The sequence below is a fragment of the Copadichromis virginalis genome, linkage group LG2 (genome assembly GCF_057382275.1).
Source record: "Copadichromis virginalis isolate Kocher_CV1m ecotype Utaka linkage group LG2, C_Virginalis_male_GT1.1, whole genome shotgun sequence".
NCBI classification, from domain to species: Eukaryota; Metazoa; Chordata; class Actinopteri; order Cichliformes; family Cichlidae; genus Copadichromis; species Copadichromis virginalis.
Genome location: NC_140619.1, coordinates 22,901,911 through 22,919,522, shown reverse-complemented (window position 1 = coordinate 22,919,522; position 17,612 = coordinate 22,901,911). Strand labels below are relative to the sequence as shown.

Genomic DNA, 17,612 nt, shown 5'->3' with positions numbered 1-17,612 from the left:
TGCGCCATTAGCGCGCTGCCTGCTGTAACCCTAATTTCCTTCGGGATTAATAAAGTATTCTGATTCTGATTAACAACATGTAAAACTGTAACTTACTGTCAGTTTAATCAGTTGGCGAAAATCTGCACATTAATTGATAGATTTCTTTACAGACATCATAGCTGCAACAGTGTGACAAAGCATGTGGCTTAATGATCTGGAGTGATGGATTTTTCTTTCTTTGACACTGGAAAAATGAAACAGCCCAAATGAGGGCGCTGTTGAACTACATGTCAAAACAAGAGGCCATTCTGTACTGTTATATGTTACTGACTGTTTCATTGGTAACAAATGACATGTTTTTGATGAACGTATCACAACCTCATCTTCAAGAAATGTTAGGACAAATAAATCAGGTCCTATCAGGACTGTTGGCAATGAGTGGATACAGGTTTGGTCCATTTGCTAATTAGGAAAAGTCAAACACAGAAAGAGTTTTAAAGTGGCCGACAGGCAGGTTGTTGGTGACTTTCACATGATAGAGTTTTAAGCATAAAAAAAAGAGTAGATAAACTCGAGGAGCATGGCAGCCTTCCTGAGAATCATGGTTAGCAGGATCAGAGAAGAAGTGAAACCCAGGCCACAAGCACGGAGGCAAAACAGCAGACGCATTATTATTACAGATAAAGGCAGTGGGAGAAAACAGGAACAGGAGAAGGAAAATACCCAAGGTATGAAAAATTTCAACTTCAGCCTTATATTTAAAATTGAAAGACAACACATCAAAGATCAAAGCTGAGAGAAGATGAAGTCTAAATGTCAGAGGGCTCATTACAGACATACAAACTTCGGTCCGTAAACCTTTGATGCAAACCGGTCGAGCACAAGGCCCATGTTGATTTGAGATGAAATGACCCAGTTACCACGGTCTCTCCTTTACAGCCTGTAGTGCAGATGAACCTTGACTCGTTCGAGAGAACAAACAGGACATGTTGTTATTTTTAAAAGTGTAACCTCCCACATTGTTCCCCTGTGAGTGACAGCTGCGATGCCAAAGTAGTCTGCGTAGGGCCACCACTGCCAAACATCACGGGAAGGAAGCGGCCACCGAGGCCCCTCTTTCTTAAGCTGTTCCTCGCTTTTCAGCTTTAATTGATTTCTTCCAGGAACACTTGAGTTTGCAGCTACACACTGATACACACAAACACAGTAGTAAATAGGTTAGCATAGAAGCAGAGTTCCTCGATCCTCTTCAGTCTTTTACACTGTGTCAGGAGCTCCTTGGAGTGGATTATGTAAAGAAGCAGAGCAAGCAGCTCTGTGCTTCCTTCTGCTGGACACACCGCACACTGCAAGAACAAACTCTGGATTCAGTCACAAGTACGTGGAAGCTGCTGCTCACATTAACTTTGAACCATGTAATGTGTTCACCCCTCTCTGTGGTTGGAACTTCCTTAATTTCATCATGTATGGCAGCGACAGAGCACATATTTCTCGGCACTGACTGCTGTGTGTGACGTGGTTATGTCGCAGATTCTATCCAGATGTAAGCACCTGTCGTTATCTTGAATCTCTCATGTGCTTTGTGACAAATGTGAGGAGTTCAGGTATGACTGTGGTGGTTGGTTAGATCATGTCTTGATACAGCCCTGCCTGCCAAGCTGAGTGTTTGTGGCTTTGGTCCTGCCCAAAGTTACCCACATTTCACTAACCATCCATCAAATCGTTTAGGAAAATTATTTTCCAATCAGCGTGTGCGCATTTGTACTATCCACATAGTAACAAATTAAATCAATAGAAGACATTACGGAAATTACACTGAGGCCATTTCCATTCATTAGAGCTTCCTTGTGACCCATCCCAGTTTGTTGTTTTTGTTGTTGTTGTTTTCCGTTTTGAAAAGCTGCAGTGAACTGGAAACCTTTTAGAAAAGACTGTTATGAGCTCTAGTGTGCGGTTTTACCACGGCAAACCTTTTATTGTGTTGCACTCTGGTATTAACACCATTTCCTGGGCTGGCTGCCAGTTTAAATAAGGGAGAGACAACAAGTGAGCGCGCATTTGCACGTAAAGCTGATCATGTCATATAAGCCTCTCAAAAATCAAGTGTGAAAGCCGTGTGTGTTCAGATTCCCATTTAAAGGATGTTTTGTCCTGTTGCAACACATTTTGTTGTACCAAAAGTATTTGTTTTTTTAGTAATATATGTCAATACATCATTTTAAACTCCAAGCAAATTTCAGGTGTTACTCCAAGTAATGTTAAAAAAACTAAACTTGCTTTTAGTTTGTGTTTACACATGAAAAGTTGCATTTAAAAGAATTAAACAGTCTTTTTATGTCTGACAGTCAGACGTTCCTCTGCTCAGTTCATAAAACACTGTACATAAAAGATGGGCATTAAATGTGGTTACTGAAAAGTGAAACGGCTTAAATGTGAACTCTTTTTGAATCGTCGTGCCGAGCAGGGTGTGACGACTTTGAATACAAAGAAAATAAGAATTGTTTAGAAGTTTATGAGAAAATTACACTAATTCATATTTGATATGTGACCTCAGTAAAGAGCTTCCTAATGAGTTAATGGTTATAGTCACATGTTTTAACTCTTATTGAATATAACATTACATTAATTTTGTCAATTATAGTCCCATTAAGACTCAAACAGATGCAGATAAAGCATGTTTTAGTGCATGGCTCCGCCTGTAACAGATAAAACACAAAAATTCCAAAGATTAACCCCTCGATGCCTAGTGTACCACATATGATACAAAGAATGTACTGAAAAACCTGAATAAACTCCACAATGCAGCTTTTTCCCCCAAATGCCAGATAAAGCAAATATGATACAAATTAAAAGTCCATCCATTCTCTTTTCCTTGTATCCTTATCAGAGTTGCTGGGATAAGCTGGAGCCTACCTCAGCTGTCATAGGGCGAGAGGTGGACTCAAATTAAAGGTCAAATTAAAGGTCATTTATGGAAATTAAAATGTTATTAATTTTTAAAGCAAATTCCTCAGATCATTCATAAAGCTAATTTTCCTCAATGATGATCTGTTTCTGAAAAATCACTTTCATTTTACTCTGAAGCTCCTGAACTGGATAAGTGGCTATGCAAATGGGAATTCAGATGATGGGTTAGTCACTGATTAGTTGTCTATTTATGACTACTGTAAGTATGAAACACTTGTATTTCCTGTTCCAGCTGAACAGAAGGCCTAGTGTAACTTCTACTTTGCTTTCTGTAGTCAAATTCATGTTTATTAACATTTTAAAGCATTCATTTTTACATTAGTATATTTTTTTTTATTGGTTTTATAAATTAAAATCAAATAGTCTGTATGACAGATTATTCGCAGAAAAGCTTACATAGTCTGGCTTGTAAAATAAGTTTTTATAAATAAGATTTTGTTTTTGTATAAATACAACCATTTCTCCTCCTCTTACAAAGGTCTAATGATACGAACTCTTTTTCCTCTGTGGTTGACCATAGAAGATGGTGTAATGCAGCCATGAATTCACCAGCCATAACATCTTCCTCAGATAACACGAGAAGGTAGGCAGGGAGGGGGGAAGCACGATGCCAGGAGGGGAAATCTGAGCATCCTGAAATGCTGAGGGGTCCTGCAATGTTTTGCAGTGTAGCAAAGACGTGAGTTCCAGCAGCACAAGCATCCAGGCCAGACGGCAGCTGAGCTGCGCCCAGCGAGAAGTCCTGAATCTCCGAGTCTGCTGAGGCCAGCGTGACACCAGCGTGGCCTCGAGTCCCAGCAGACCCAACAGCAGCAGAGAGGCCAGCTGATGTGCATCAAGCAGCTGATGACAGAGCACTTTTGCGGCCTCTCTCCACCAAACCAATTTCCCGTCCTTCATAAAACTCACCTCCTCCTTCCAGCCCGCCTCCTCCATCCACTTGCCCAGGGTCGCTCCCAGCTGAATCGCCCAGTGCAGCAGCACCAGGCTATCTGAGTGAGCCAGTTGGCTCAGGAGGACAGTGGAGGGCTTGGTGGAGATGTGAGGGGAGCGCAGGAGCAACAGAGCACGCAGGCTGAATACACAGCCCAGGAGCAGGGGGAGGCCCACCCCATGGGGGAACAGCAGCACCGTCACCAGCTTCAGCAGTAAAAACCTGCGTAGCCATCCTTTGGAGGCCGGGTGCACCCCTTTTGTGACTGAACCAGGAAGGCAGAGGCAGCTTATCTCCCAGATCGACTTTAAAAGTTGATGCGACCTGCAGAGAGTGCAGCACGGGGCGGTTAGCTCAGAATGACATAAAACAGTTTAGACACTAAATAATTCTCTAAATTGTCGCTGCCTCACCACAGACTCACTGCTGACTTATCTCGTCTACATAGATTTCTTAATGCTGTTCTCTATTTTTATGAGTAGGCAGTACTACTCATGAAGGCAGAAACCCAGGCAAGCAAACAAACCACTGATAAATTTCTCAGCTTTACAGGAGTCTTAAGATGACTCATGTTAACTTCATTTAGCCTATAAGTCAAGTTACACTGAAAAATACAGCAGTAAGTTATGCTTTTAATTGGAAAATAAATATAACGTGCAAACTTTTAAAATTTCCTAAGCAAAATAGCTATATACCAGTTTATGTGTATAAAAACTCTCATGATTCACAGTATGTATGTATTCAAACCTTAGCTAAAGCTATCTGGAAAACAATACGTTTGAAACTGCTCTTATTAATTATAAAAGTTAGCTTCATTTAGATCAGGGGTGGGCAACTCCAGGCCTCGAGTGCCGGTGTCCTGCAGGTTTTAGATGTGTCCTTGATCCATCACAGCTGATTCAAATGGCTAAATTACCTCCCCAACATGTCTTGAAGCTCTCCAGAGGCCTGGGAACAAACTAATTATTTGATTCAGGTGTGTTGGCCCAGGGTGAGATCTAAAACCTGCAGGAAACCAGCACTCGAGTCCTGGAGTTGCCTACCCCTGATTTAGATCATTTCCTCAGCTTTGTTAACCTTCGTCTATCGCTTCTGATATCTAAGGAACTCACCTGTGTATAGACAGGAAGTCGCGACTGAAGGTCATTGCCCTGTTTCACCTCTTGTGCGTTGATCTCTTCTTTTAAAAAAATCACATTTTAGCCCCTCATCCCAGCCCGGCTGCCGGCGTGGGCAAATGGAAAACAGTGAGTGTGAGGAGCCCCAGCTCTCTTCTCCTTATTAGTGCCGGTTGCTTCAGCTCAGTTGGCTCATTCTCACTCTGTGGTGTCATGTCTGTGAGCAAAGCTGAATCTGACTCACAAGGGCAGAGGATCTGTGCCCAAGAGTTATCTTTTCACAGCGGACATCAGCCTAACCTGTATGTTTTTCAATGTGGCACAGAGACAAAAAGGAGTTTCCTCAAAGAGCCTTTTATACAGACTAATATCAAACCAGTAACTAATACAGCTTCATATAATTTTGTCTTTATTCTTTTTAGATGTATGATTGAAGAGTTGACTAAACAGCCAGCATGTGCTGTCAACATCTCATGTATTGCTGTAGGGCAGGTAGAGACATGCACACAACAAGGATATGATCACTACAACTGCTGCCAGCTAAGAATGACTCATGACTTGACTCACTTTGACATTAGTTGTATTCAGTTCAAGTTTGTTTATACAGCACCTAGTTACAACAGCAGCCACCCAAAGTCACTTTGTTCTGCAAGCTAACAACCGCACGAAAACCCCAACAATCAGATGATTCCCTATGAATGAACTCTATGCAGCAGTGGGAGGGGAAAACTCTTGTAAGAGGAAGAAACTTCTGGCAGAACCAGCTATGGGTTGGGGGCGATGGGAAAGACTGGACGTGTAGCAGTGGGGAGAAAAAAGAGGTGACTGGAGAAGAAACCAGCGGATCACACAAAGTCCGGGAGTCTGAGCCTATAGCGGCGTAACTAAGGGACGGTTCAGGGTCACCACATCCGACACAAAGACTAATCTTAAAAGTAGAGAGGGTGTCTAACTGGCCCAAATGGACACAAACGGTCTAATGGCTGAAGGCTGTTAGGACGTTTTTGTATGAGGAGAAAGCTTTTAAATTAAACTCTGTGATTAAGAGGAGGTAATGAAGAGAAGCTAGTACAGGAGAAAAATGCTCTATCTTTCTGCTCTGTTGCAGTACTGTCACTGCAGCTTTTTGGATTAACTGCACAGCCTGATAATAATGAATTACAGTAGCCCAGCCTAGAAGTAATGAATGCACAGACTTAGACGGGATGTTTCTGCGATATTGGGCAGATGAATGAAAGGCTGTCCTAGATATTTGTTAATGTGTGGATTGAAGGGCATATGCTGTTTAAAAACAACTCTTGGGTTCCCCACAGTGTTACTGGAGACCAAGGTACTGCCATCCAGAGTAAGACATGCCTAGTTTAACTAGATGATTTGTGCCCCCTGGCTTCACAGATAAATAAAGCTTGGTATCATTTGCAAAGCAGTAAAATTATATACTGTGTTTTCTAATAATACTGCCAGGGGAAACACGTATAACGTAAATAGCGTTGCTCCCAGCAAAGAACCCTGAAGTCCACGATTAACTTTTGCATGTGAAGAAAAGCCATTTACATCCAAAAATCTGAGTTTATCAGATGTGATTGAAACCACTGCTGCACATTTCCTTTAATACCAATCCTATTATTGGAAATATTAAAGATAATAAAGGAAAATGCCAATTTTATTTAACCTCCTAGGACCTGGTGTACACATATGTGGACATCACATTCTGGGTTGTCTAGACCAGCGGTCCCCACGGACCGATTTATGTCTGACAATATTTTCACGGACCAGCTTTAAGGTGTTGTGGATAAATACAACAAAATAAAACCAGTAACGGTACAAAAACAGAAAATTTATTCATAGCACACAGGAAAAGATCCAGGGAAACCGAGTTAACGATAAAAAAATAACGATAAAAACTGATAAAAACCCTGAAAACCATAAATTTCACACCCGAGCCTCAACTCTCGCAGCCCAGTACCAAACAACTCCCTGGGATTGGGGACCGCTGGTCTAGACCACAATACTTAATTTTGCTCTATAAGGGCCTAATATCTCTTACGAGAACATTACACTGCCACTGGTCTATCGAAATTTAAAACGAATGTTCTCATATGTGGATATCAGACCCTTATAGAGAAAAATCAGGTAAAAAGATAATTCTTTGATTTTACATTCATCAGCTCAAGTAGCAAAGCGAAGTTAAAAATGCATGCCATGAAAGAGTTCAGGTCTTAGGAGGTTAAGGTAACAAACTGTATCAAATGATGCACTGAAGTCTCCCAGGACAAGCACAAAGATGAGCCCATGGTCAGAGGCCATGAGAAGGTCATTAGTAACGTTCACTACTGCTGTTTCTGTGCTCTGAATCCGGACTGAAATTTCCTCAAGTAGATAAGTCCTTTGCAAAGTTAGATTAGTTAGTTGTTTCACAGCTACTCTTTGAAGAAGTTTTCAATAAGAGAAAGGTTGGAAAAGCTCAATGATTAGATGAGACATTAGATAAGGCTTGGCACGTGGTGCCTAGGGACAGCATGTTGCTGCTCTGGATGAAGTAGTTATTGGAGAGAGTTTGCAGAGGCTGATGGGAAGGCAACTGTCTAGATAAACATCAGTAAACAATAAGGTAGCTATAATTAATGAGGTACTTGTCTGAAGGTCGTAAATATTTTTTCCTCGAATGCTTACAATGTTGTTATTATGAAAAACAAAACAAAACATAAAGTTTGATGGAATTCTTGGGTAAAAGAGCTCCAAGGCGAATAGGTTTACTGCAGAAAAGGAACCTCGTGTTGTTCCTCTTTCTTTTATCAGTGAGAAACAGTAAGAAGTCTGCGATTTGTGAAGGTGTTTTTTCATACAGCAACAAATTATTTATCCAGGCTGATTGAGAATTATAGCAGCAAGGCAAACTTGTCTAATTTGTCCCTTTCTTTTCGAGAGAAGCCACGCTGTCCAGTATTGCATGAAGTGAGGCATGCGTCGCTCCTAACAGGAGCAATAATGCAATATTTGCCAAAAATGCCACAAACTTTGCATATTGAATTGCTTCATGTATTTGTTGCTGTGCTTATCGCTCATAACAGGTGCAAATTTATTCTGTCTCTAAGCTGGTAAACACTTGTCTGCTGGCTGGACTGAGAACAGCCGTTTTTACTTTTAGTCTGGTGCATTTTGCATGCAGTGTTTACACAGTGAATAAATCAGACGAGTATGTTTGTATCAGACTAGACATGACAGTTCGTTTGTGAGTTCTCATACGCATGACTTTGCCAAAACTAACAAAATTATGTTTATTAGTTTCGATGCTTATATGAAAAGAGAACGGATTTATGGTAGTGGCAAGAGGTGGAGGGATGAGATTCTAAACTAGCCTGTTATAAAGAAAGTAATGTTTCAGAAAATAATGAAACAATAACAAGGAACAAAAAGGAACGAATACTTGCAAGTAATATTACAGTGGCTCTAACATGATTTATCCAGGAAAACATTGGGTGTTAAGATTTAAACACAAGATTTAAGATTTAAAAATATTTTTTCCCATCACTTCCTCTGTCAGCTTCATTGTCCAGGATGCAAAACATATTCAGTTCAATTCAATTTTATTTATTACAGCGCCAAATCACAACAACAGTCGCCTCAAGGCGCTTTATATTTTAAGGCAGACCCTACAATAATACATTCAGAGAAAAAAACCAACAATCATATGACCCCCTATGAACAAGCACTTTGGCGACAGTGGGAAGGAAAAACTCCCTTTTAACAGGAAGAAACCTCCGGCAGAACCTGGCTCAGGGAGGGGCGGGGCCATCTGCTGTGACCGGTTGGGGTGAGAGAAGGACAGGATAAAGACATGCTGTGGAAGAGAGAGAGAGATTAACAAGTGTGATTCAATGCAGAGAGGTCTATTAACACATGTTGAGTGAGAAAGGTGACTGAAAAGGAAATACTCAATGCATCATGGGCATCCCCCAGCAGTCTACACCTATAGCAGCATAACTAAGGGAGGATTCAGGGTCACCTAAACAAATATAGAAAACATTTTACAATACATGCTGAGGCTAAGCATGGAAAATGATTGTCATTGTGACATATCAGCATGTCATCACACTGCCAGCTCATGAACCGTCTATCTATCATCAGCAAGGAATCCGATCTTTAAGTGATGACATATGAACCCTGCTTCGGGGTCAAAACTACTCTGCGTTTATTAAGGCTGTTGTGTGTTTAACATGTTTTAATGCTTTTTATCTTGTTCTATTTAATCTGAACAAGCCTCTAAAAAAGTCAGTGATCACTGTCGGCCTCGCTCAATTTTATTACCACTGTTTATTTTAAAGCTTCGTTTTTAAAACCTTATTGTTACTCCCCTCGAGTCGTAATAAAGCTCAACTTGTTCTTTGCGTTTTAACTGACATTTATTTCGGACAGGAGGATTCTTCGACATGCTTTAACATGTAATGATGTCCAACCACAGCCGATACAATGCCGTCAGAACTAAAAAGAAATACAAACTTAAATGAATATTCTTAATAAAGCCCTTAAGCATTCTATATAACAAAACATTCCAACAAAACAATCAATAAAATACACATTACACCTCACACTGCAGTAATTGCACTCAAATATCACGCAACACTAGCGTATTTACATACAACGATAATAAACAAAAGAAAACATTTACCTCATTGGCCTCACTCAAAGGGAATAAAACTTTAATCCTTATGTCGTGGGGAGGTCCAAAAAAGGCACTCTTTTATTTATCTTACTGTAGACGTGCAAACCTTGTGGCTCATCTCTCAATTAGCTTGCTGAGTGTGACAGCCAAAAAAATACCCTCTTAGCAATAACAGACGGAACTATAGAAACGGTTCCTATCTAATTGCACAATTAGCACAAATAACACATTTAAACATATAAATCTAAAGAACAAAACATGAATTACTATTTATTTATTTATTTATTATTTCTTAATATTTCAACTACTAATTGTTTCAGTCTTACATATCTAATAAAATGAACTTAAATGCGAGAGTTGCCTATGACGGCAGCTCACTTATGATGTAACTACAGCCCAGCTCACGCAGCATTAATGACTAACCTCGTATTGTGGATGGATTATCTCAGTTATTCTCCTGACTGAAGTTTGGTCTGTTTACAGCATCCTGCCATGCGACTGTATTTGTCCGTAACCATCGGGAACCCTCACATTAACTTTTATTGAGTGGAAAAAGTTAGCGTTCCTCCTCCAGCTTCACTGTGTTTATGTTATGCTAACTTAGCTGTGTATCTAGCAATCATGTAGCACATCATTATATACCAGCTAGCCCAACTTGAGTAACCCTACAAACGTCACTGCTGTTTAGTTTTCTGTCTTCATTTATGTTGGAAGTGATAGCAGAGCTGCACGTCTTAATTTGTCTCAGAAATCTCTCAGTCAGAATATGCTATATTATATTTAGATGGAAACTAGCGAGCTAACTTCCTGCTAACTTCTAACTCTGTTAAATTTAATAAATTCTGTTTTCATGGATGCCTGGATGTTAAACTTAATTGTTACACCTGGTAGAGCAGCAACGCTGATCATTTTATTAAAAATGACAGACTTTAGATAGTTTTCAACTCTCAGTAATGCCGCAGTGATCGTTTGACTTTGGGACCTGTTTGGGCCCAGACAAAGCTAATGACTTCAGACAAAATAGGTTATAAACAGTTCACCAAATGAATGCCCTCTGTTCCACATCAAAACCGTTATATATAATCTCAAATGAATAAGGATCCTTCATCTGTCAGTCTGTCTATTTTTGAGAAATGTTCTTCTAATGCACCTCTAGTTGGTGACGCTTTGGCCCAAGCTGGAAATGGTTAGGATAACCAGTGTGTGTGGGGTGGTGGTGGTATTGGGGGTGCCCACGTACACTGAGCCACATTTCTTTCTTGTAATTTCTTTAAGCAGCCTCCAGGAATAGTTCACTCTTAAAAAAAAGTTTTCAAACAGCTATTTGAAAGGGTCTAAAATGCTCTTCAGACTGGGTCTTGCTACAAAAAATGTTTCCAGTTAATTTAACTGTCTCTGTTTTCCTGTGACAAATGACATCAGTCACTCACATATGCTGTATGATGAGTGGCTGTTGAGAAAGTCTGAAACCCACAGTCTGCATGTTCTGCACAGTCACATTTTGAGCAATCGCACACACACGTCCTTCTAGCTGTCTTCATTTCAAAATGAACTTTACAGTGGCCCTGAGAGGCCAAACGGACTGCAACTTCAGAAAACACTTGCAAAAAAAAATGCTGCAAAAAGAAAAATGCTGCAAAAAGAAAAACACTTGCAAAAAGAAAAACGCTGCAAAAAGAAAAACGCCTGCAAAAAGAAAAACACCTGCAAAAAGAAAAATGCTGCAAAAAGAAAAACGCCTGCAAAAAGAAAAACACTTGCAAAAAGAAAAACGCTGCAAAAAGAAAAACGCCTGCAAAAAGAAAAACACCTGCAAAAAGAAAAATGCTATGCGTCGCCAGGTGTTTCATCGGATTCGAGGTGTTACCTCCTTTGACAGTATCACAGTATCAGCTTAAAGCACTTGTTGCAGGCTGCTGAGTTTGCATATTTTGCTGTGAAGTACAGCCAGACTTTTGACCGCTTCGCCTTGGGCATTTTTAATCTGTAGCTCTGCATAAAAGAACGTACGTACCTGGCCCTGCCTACTATCCTCGGAAACGTAAAATGATTGGCTAGAAGTTTATCACAGCTCAGGAAAAAAAAGCACCAAAATAAAGCACCGAAATGTGCGCTGCTTTTCGGTCTGGTTACTACCGTTTATGTCAGAACCAGTGCCATCATGGCACCGGACACCGGTACCCATCCCTACTGCTGAGTTTGTCCTGGTGAATCATCAGGGGTGCAAAGCCTCACAGATGATGTGCAGCAGTGGGTCCCTCAGTCTGTCCTCATTCTGGACACTTGCAGTTGTCACACATGGAAATCAAATGTGTGATAAGCTGCAGGATTCAAACACAAGTGTAACTTGTAAGAAACAGAGAGAGAGTGCAGGACAGACAGGTGACAGTCTCAGGTGTATACACTGCTACAAAACAGCACCAGAGAAGGAGGATTTAGTGTTTGTGTTATTACGAGTGCTAAACAAGAAGGGTTCCCAGATGGTACAGTGGACACATGTGTGATTCCTGTGATTAAGGCATCTTTCTTTCAGCTTAACGAGTGAACCGTCAGCTCGTTCAAACACACGTTAAAGTCAGTTTGGCTCGACACCACCGAACAGAGGCAGCAATATAGCATGGCTAACATTAACAGTGCAGTGAATCCTGCTTGTGCCGTGATATTCAGGACTGCAAACCGAGCAGCATCACTGACTTTCAGCTTGTTGTGTTTGTGGATATATGACTGACTTTAATTATCCATAAAATCATCAGATTCTCTGTAAGATTAAGGTCGACTATCGAACGGCATATAAAGTAAAGGCTTTAAAACCAAGTAAACGCTGAAAAAACAAACATCGCTAATGTCACATAACTTTGCCGGCATGTGGCCAACAGTAATGTTTTAATGTTCTTCATTATTAAACATTTGCACATAAATAAGTGACATCATATTCAGTACTTACTTTTGAAAGTTTACTCTTTGGCCGCCCCGCTTCCACTTCTTTGAAGTGTCTCCCAGTCCCAGTGCACTTGTTGGCATGTTTTGGTTCGTGCAACTGGTCCGTTGGGTTATTTTCTCCCCAGAAACATTTCCGTTGTGTCTTGTGTGCTTTTGCAGCGGTTTTCTTTTTGCAGCGTTTTTCTTTTTGCAGCTGTTTTTCTTTTTGAAGTGTTTTTCTTTTTGCAGCGTTTTTCTTTTTGCAAGTGTTTTCTGAAGTTGCAGTCCGTTTGGCCTCTCAGGGCCACCGTACAATTTATAATTTACGATAATCTGTTAGTAGAAGATGCAAAACACTAGACTGAAAGAACACTTGGCTAGTCTACACAATGAGCAGATTTACTAGTAAAACTCTTGAAAATGTGCCTCTTGGTTGGCTGATTTATTTGAATAAATGAAATGTTAGTGAAGATGAAGAAACCCAGGATATATGAGCCGTCTACAGTGTAACAGTAGTTACATCTGACTGATAAATATCTGATAAATAATATCAGTGATGATCTAATCAATGATTTGATTGGAATCTGCATGACCATTTAGGTTAACATGCTCACGATGAGACTCACATACTTAAAGGACACTTGACTTAATACAATTCTAAAAACATCAGGATGTTAGAACAAAGGACTCTCACGAGTCACGACTGATGAGCATCTGGAATCCTCTTGAGCAGCTGGTGTCCTCAGTTTCTAGATGTTTACTGACCGCTGTCAAAGAAGGGGAATGCTACACATAGGTAAACATGACTGAGCTGTGTTTTTTTCCTAAAACAGTTCATTGTCTCAGTTGAAACACTTGATATGTGCTCTCTTGTGAATAAAATATGAGGTTATTACATTTGGAAATCTGTGCATTCTGATGTATTTTGATTTTAAACAACATTTTAACTTTGTTTTTTACAATCGTGGTTGTAAAAATGTTGACACAGATGTAGACTAGATACACTTTCACACAAAGTGTGTCCTCATATCTTTACTTCCACTGAAAGTGGCCTGTAAGTTGTTCTGCTTTTGCAGGATGCTACAAACAGCGCTTACACAATGTTAACAGCTCAGATAAACAACAGTTTCCCCATGAATATTTCTTTTGTATGATTTTGGTTTTATTGCTTTTTATACACTATTAGATTTATCTGTTTGTTTGTTTTTTCATTTGTTTGTATTCACTAAACTAGTCTGGTTTCGTCTTTGTTTGAGAGGTGTTATGTGGTAAATGTGGTAAAAATATGAAACAACAATGCTGAGTGTCATATAACCCTACATACTCTGCATGAGGACTATAACGACTAGCAGGGGGTCATCTGAACGGACCGTATTCTTACATATGTGCAGCATACACTCTGGCTTAAATTCTTTATCATGATGTGTAAAATGAAGCTGTACCATTCAAAGATGTGTCACTATTTCCACTGACCCAAAGCATCCCGGATGTTTGAAATAATATCTCTAGATCAGCTAACAAGAACTCTGTATACATGCACAATGTCAGCGACTAGAAAACCACAAAGCTTTACATGTTGTTTGTTTCCTATGAGTGTTCTGGCAGGGTTCTGTCTCAGAGGTAATTGCTGAGGTAAGTGGTAATTTCAGAGATAAAGTGACCTACATAAACATCTGCAGGATAGCACCGGCTCTGCAAAAACCCACAGAATGGACCATTTTTAAAGTCAGATATCACATCAATCATATGAAGATGTTCTTTCTCATATGATTTGAAACAGATTTGAGTTTCAGGGGATCACACATATATTTAACAGTGATTTGAACCTCAACAAATCTCTCTTTAATCTATAACAGCTATATTTTGCAAATTATGGAGGTGAATAATGACAGACTCAACAGTGTAACACTGGTTTAAAATGATTTAATTAAATGGCGGCTGCTCTCATTTCCATGAAAGGATTGGAGCTGCTGTGAAGTCAGAAGTGTTGTTGGGCCCATTTCAAGTATGTAGGGTGGCTACATCCAATAAACAGAAGTTGACAGGAGTAATACCTAAATCTGTGACTACTTCCAAAAGAAGTCATGGATTCCTCTAGCATTAATGGTTATCACAAAAGAGGTCTGTGTTCCAGTTTACAATGCAGCGACTGCTTTAAACACGCTTTTATGTTTGGTGTTTTTTTTTTTTAAATGTGAGCATTAACCCACAGATAAGTCAGCTCTGTCAGCGCTTTCTCTTTTTTAGTGGGTTATTTTTTTCCCCAATCATTGCTAACCCAGTGTAAGCCACATACCAAGCATCAAACCTAGCAACTAGCTAGTGAATGTCCATCTGTTCATGTCCATCCATCTATTTTCTTCCACTTATCCAATTCAGGGTCATAGGTGGGTGGCTAATGGAGACGGATTTGTCGCAAAGCCCTGCCACGCGGGACAAACGCTAGGAAGAAGAAGAGGTGGGTGGCTAACACAGAGAGGCAGACAACTGCTCATACTAAAAGTAAGTGTTGGGGAGTAACGGAATACATGTACCGGCACTACGTGTTTAAAGTTGATTTATTCTGTTACAGTTACCATTTAAAAGGGTAGTATCCAGAATGCAGTTACTTTGTTGAAACAAAGGGATTACATGGTGGTCTTTTCCTGTTTCACATGTTGGGCCATGCTCCCTCAATTTTTGGTAATTCCACGCCGCTGGAAACCCAAACAAAACACGCATTAAGACGCTCTAATGCCTGTGTCTCAATCTCGCGGCCCATGTCACCCCTACTTGCGGCCTGCATATTGACGTAATGAAATATTTTTTTGAATTATTGTTCAAAAAATTATTTAATATGAAGGCAATAGGCAGAGTGTTACAGGCATAGAGAATGTAGCCTCATGGGCAGTGTAGCCCAGTTGTAAGTAAGCTATTAAGACTTGACTGTACACTGTGTTCGTGTAAAAAGTAAAGCCCGACACGGAACCCGACGTATTAGCGATGTATTAGCCAGACGTCCCTTTACTACGGTTCAGAGCCGCGGATCTGTTTTATATACACGCGGAATAGTTTTCTATATGACATCGCTGCAAAAAGTGCAGCCTTACCTAATGTCCACCCTACTGTTACTCATCTATATTAAGATTTAAAAATCTAGTTGGTATTGGTATGGCAAGTAACCCTCAGTGATAGTAATAAATCACACAGCAATAGGTTGTAAAAAGCATGATAATATATTAAGTAATCCAGAGTATTCAGAATACGTTACTCTGAGTAACGTAATGGAATACGTTACAAAATACATTTTGGGGCATGTATTCTGTAATCTGTAGTGGAATACATTTCAAAAGTAACCTTCCCAACACTGCTAATATTCACACTGAAAGCCAATTTAGAATCATCAGCTAGCCTAGCATGCCTATAGATGTGCATATAGCATGCATAGCCTTGCAAGCACATTGACGTTCTTGTGCTGAGGCAGCAGAGCTAACCACTGTGTTGCCCTATGACCGTCGCAGAGAATTTAGCAAGGAAGATAAACTAAAACTAATATGCTGTTAGCGCTCAAACACAGGCTAAAAAGTCGGATCTATCTAACTTGTGTAGCTAATACAGCTTAATTTAATCCATCTATCTGTAGCTATTCATATATTTAACTGTGGATTTAGCATGGAGGGCTTGATCTTATCCCAGCTGAAAATGGGTAATAAACAGAATACCTGCCGCTCAGGTCATGGTCACACCCACAGCCAATTTAGAAATACCAAGTAAACTGTTACACATGTCTTTGGGTCACTGTAGCAAGCCAGAACACCTGGAGAGAACTCACACAGGCGCAGGAAGAACATAGCAATTAGCAGTTACACAGCTGTGGCAGCCGTGGTATTGGGGGAAACAAGGCTCGTCTTTTTAGGCTTTTCCAAAGAGCTACAAGTTAGCTGGAAATGCTGAGGCGAGACAGCAAAAGAGCTCTGTGTAAATGAGCAGTCAGTAAAATTCTGAGTAAATGAGGTAAATCTGGGATGATGCACTCAACATGTTAAGCGTCTCCACTTCCCGCTCACATTGGACTGTTTTATTGCATTTTGTAGATCAATACAATTATGATCCACAAAGAAACCACAGTTCAGAATCCACAAAGTGCACTCGAGTTCATCACCAGTTAACAGTTTTCAAGTGCACGCTCACAGATGCAAACAGATAACGCTAATCTGTCGAGCAAGTGTTTTTAAGTCTGCCAATGCGCCATTAAGTTTTGCGATGGCGGAGGAAAGCATTTGTTGCCAACATTAAGACTCAAATCTCATTGAGGTCACACAAAGAACGGCTACATGTGGTAAACGCTAAACACTTTGTACGTTTTTCAGTTTCTGGCGCTTGTATTTCGTGGAATGTAATGACTCAGAAAAACAAACAAACACACAAATATCCTCTCAACATCTTTCAACGTCTCAAAAGACCTGCCCCCACCTACCCGTCATTACTCCCTGCGTTTGGCGCTAATGCATTTTCAAGCTAATACATAATGTAACAGACGCCTTTGTTTTTTTATGCTTGTGCTGAACCACTAAATAGGTTATAGATGAATTATCTTGCCCTTCCATCCCAAAGGCCGTTCAACTGTGAGAATGAGTTTGCCCATTTCCACTGCAGCATCCGCACTCCATTAACTTAGTGTAAACCACGCTCATTGGCAATATACAAAGGAAATGCAGCACAACAGCTGTTGATGATGTTGTTGTGTTTTCCTTCTTTGGGTTAACTAACTATCTCTGCATCTCCTTTCTTTATAGCTAATCGTCATCGTCACCCGTGTCAACCCGAGTTCCAACTTGTTGTCAACATGTTCAGACAAAACAGCTGCGCTAAACTCTCCAGTTTACTCGACAGCTGCATAGTAAACGACGTGTTCATTACAAAGCGACTAGACATAAGCTGTCACCTAAAGCAAAGACTTTAAATGTTCCTATTTCCCAACACTTTTCATGCAGTGCCCAGTGACATTAGACACTATGTACACAATATGTTGTTAGAAATTGCTGTGTCA

The 17,612-nt window shown here is 40.2% G+C and overlaps 1 protein-coding gene across 1 annotated transcript; it reads right to left on the bottom strand.

Moving 5' to 3' along the window:
- Positions 1 to 3,429: 3,429 nt before the first annotated feature.
- Positions 3,430 to 5,116, bottom strand: LOC146717292 (uncharacterized). Its single transcript, XM_085465682.1, has 2 exons — positions 4,996 to 5,116; positions 3,430 to 4,207 (listed from the first exon to the last, which is right to left on the bottom strand). Exons 1-2 carry the CDS (start codon positions 5,028 to 5,030, stop codon positions 3,430 to 3,432), a joined length of 813 nt encoding a protein of 270 aa, XP_085321808.1. The 5' UTR covers positions 5,031 to 5,116.
- Between the last annotated feature and the right edge of the window lie 12,496 nt (positions 5,117 to 17,612).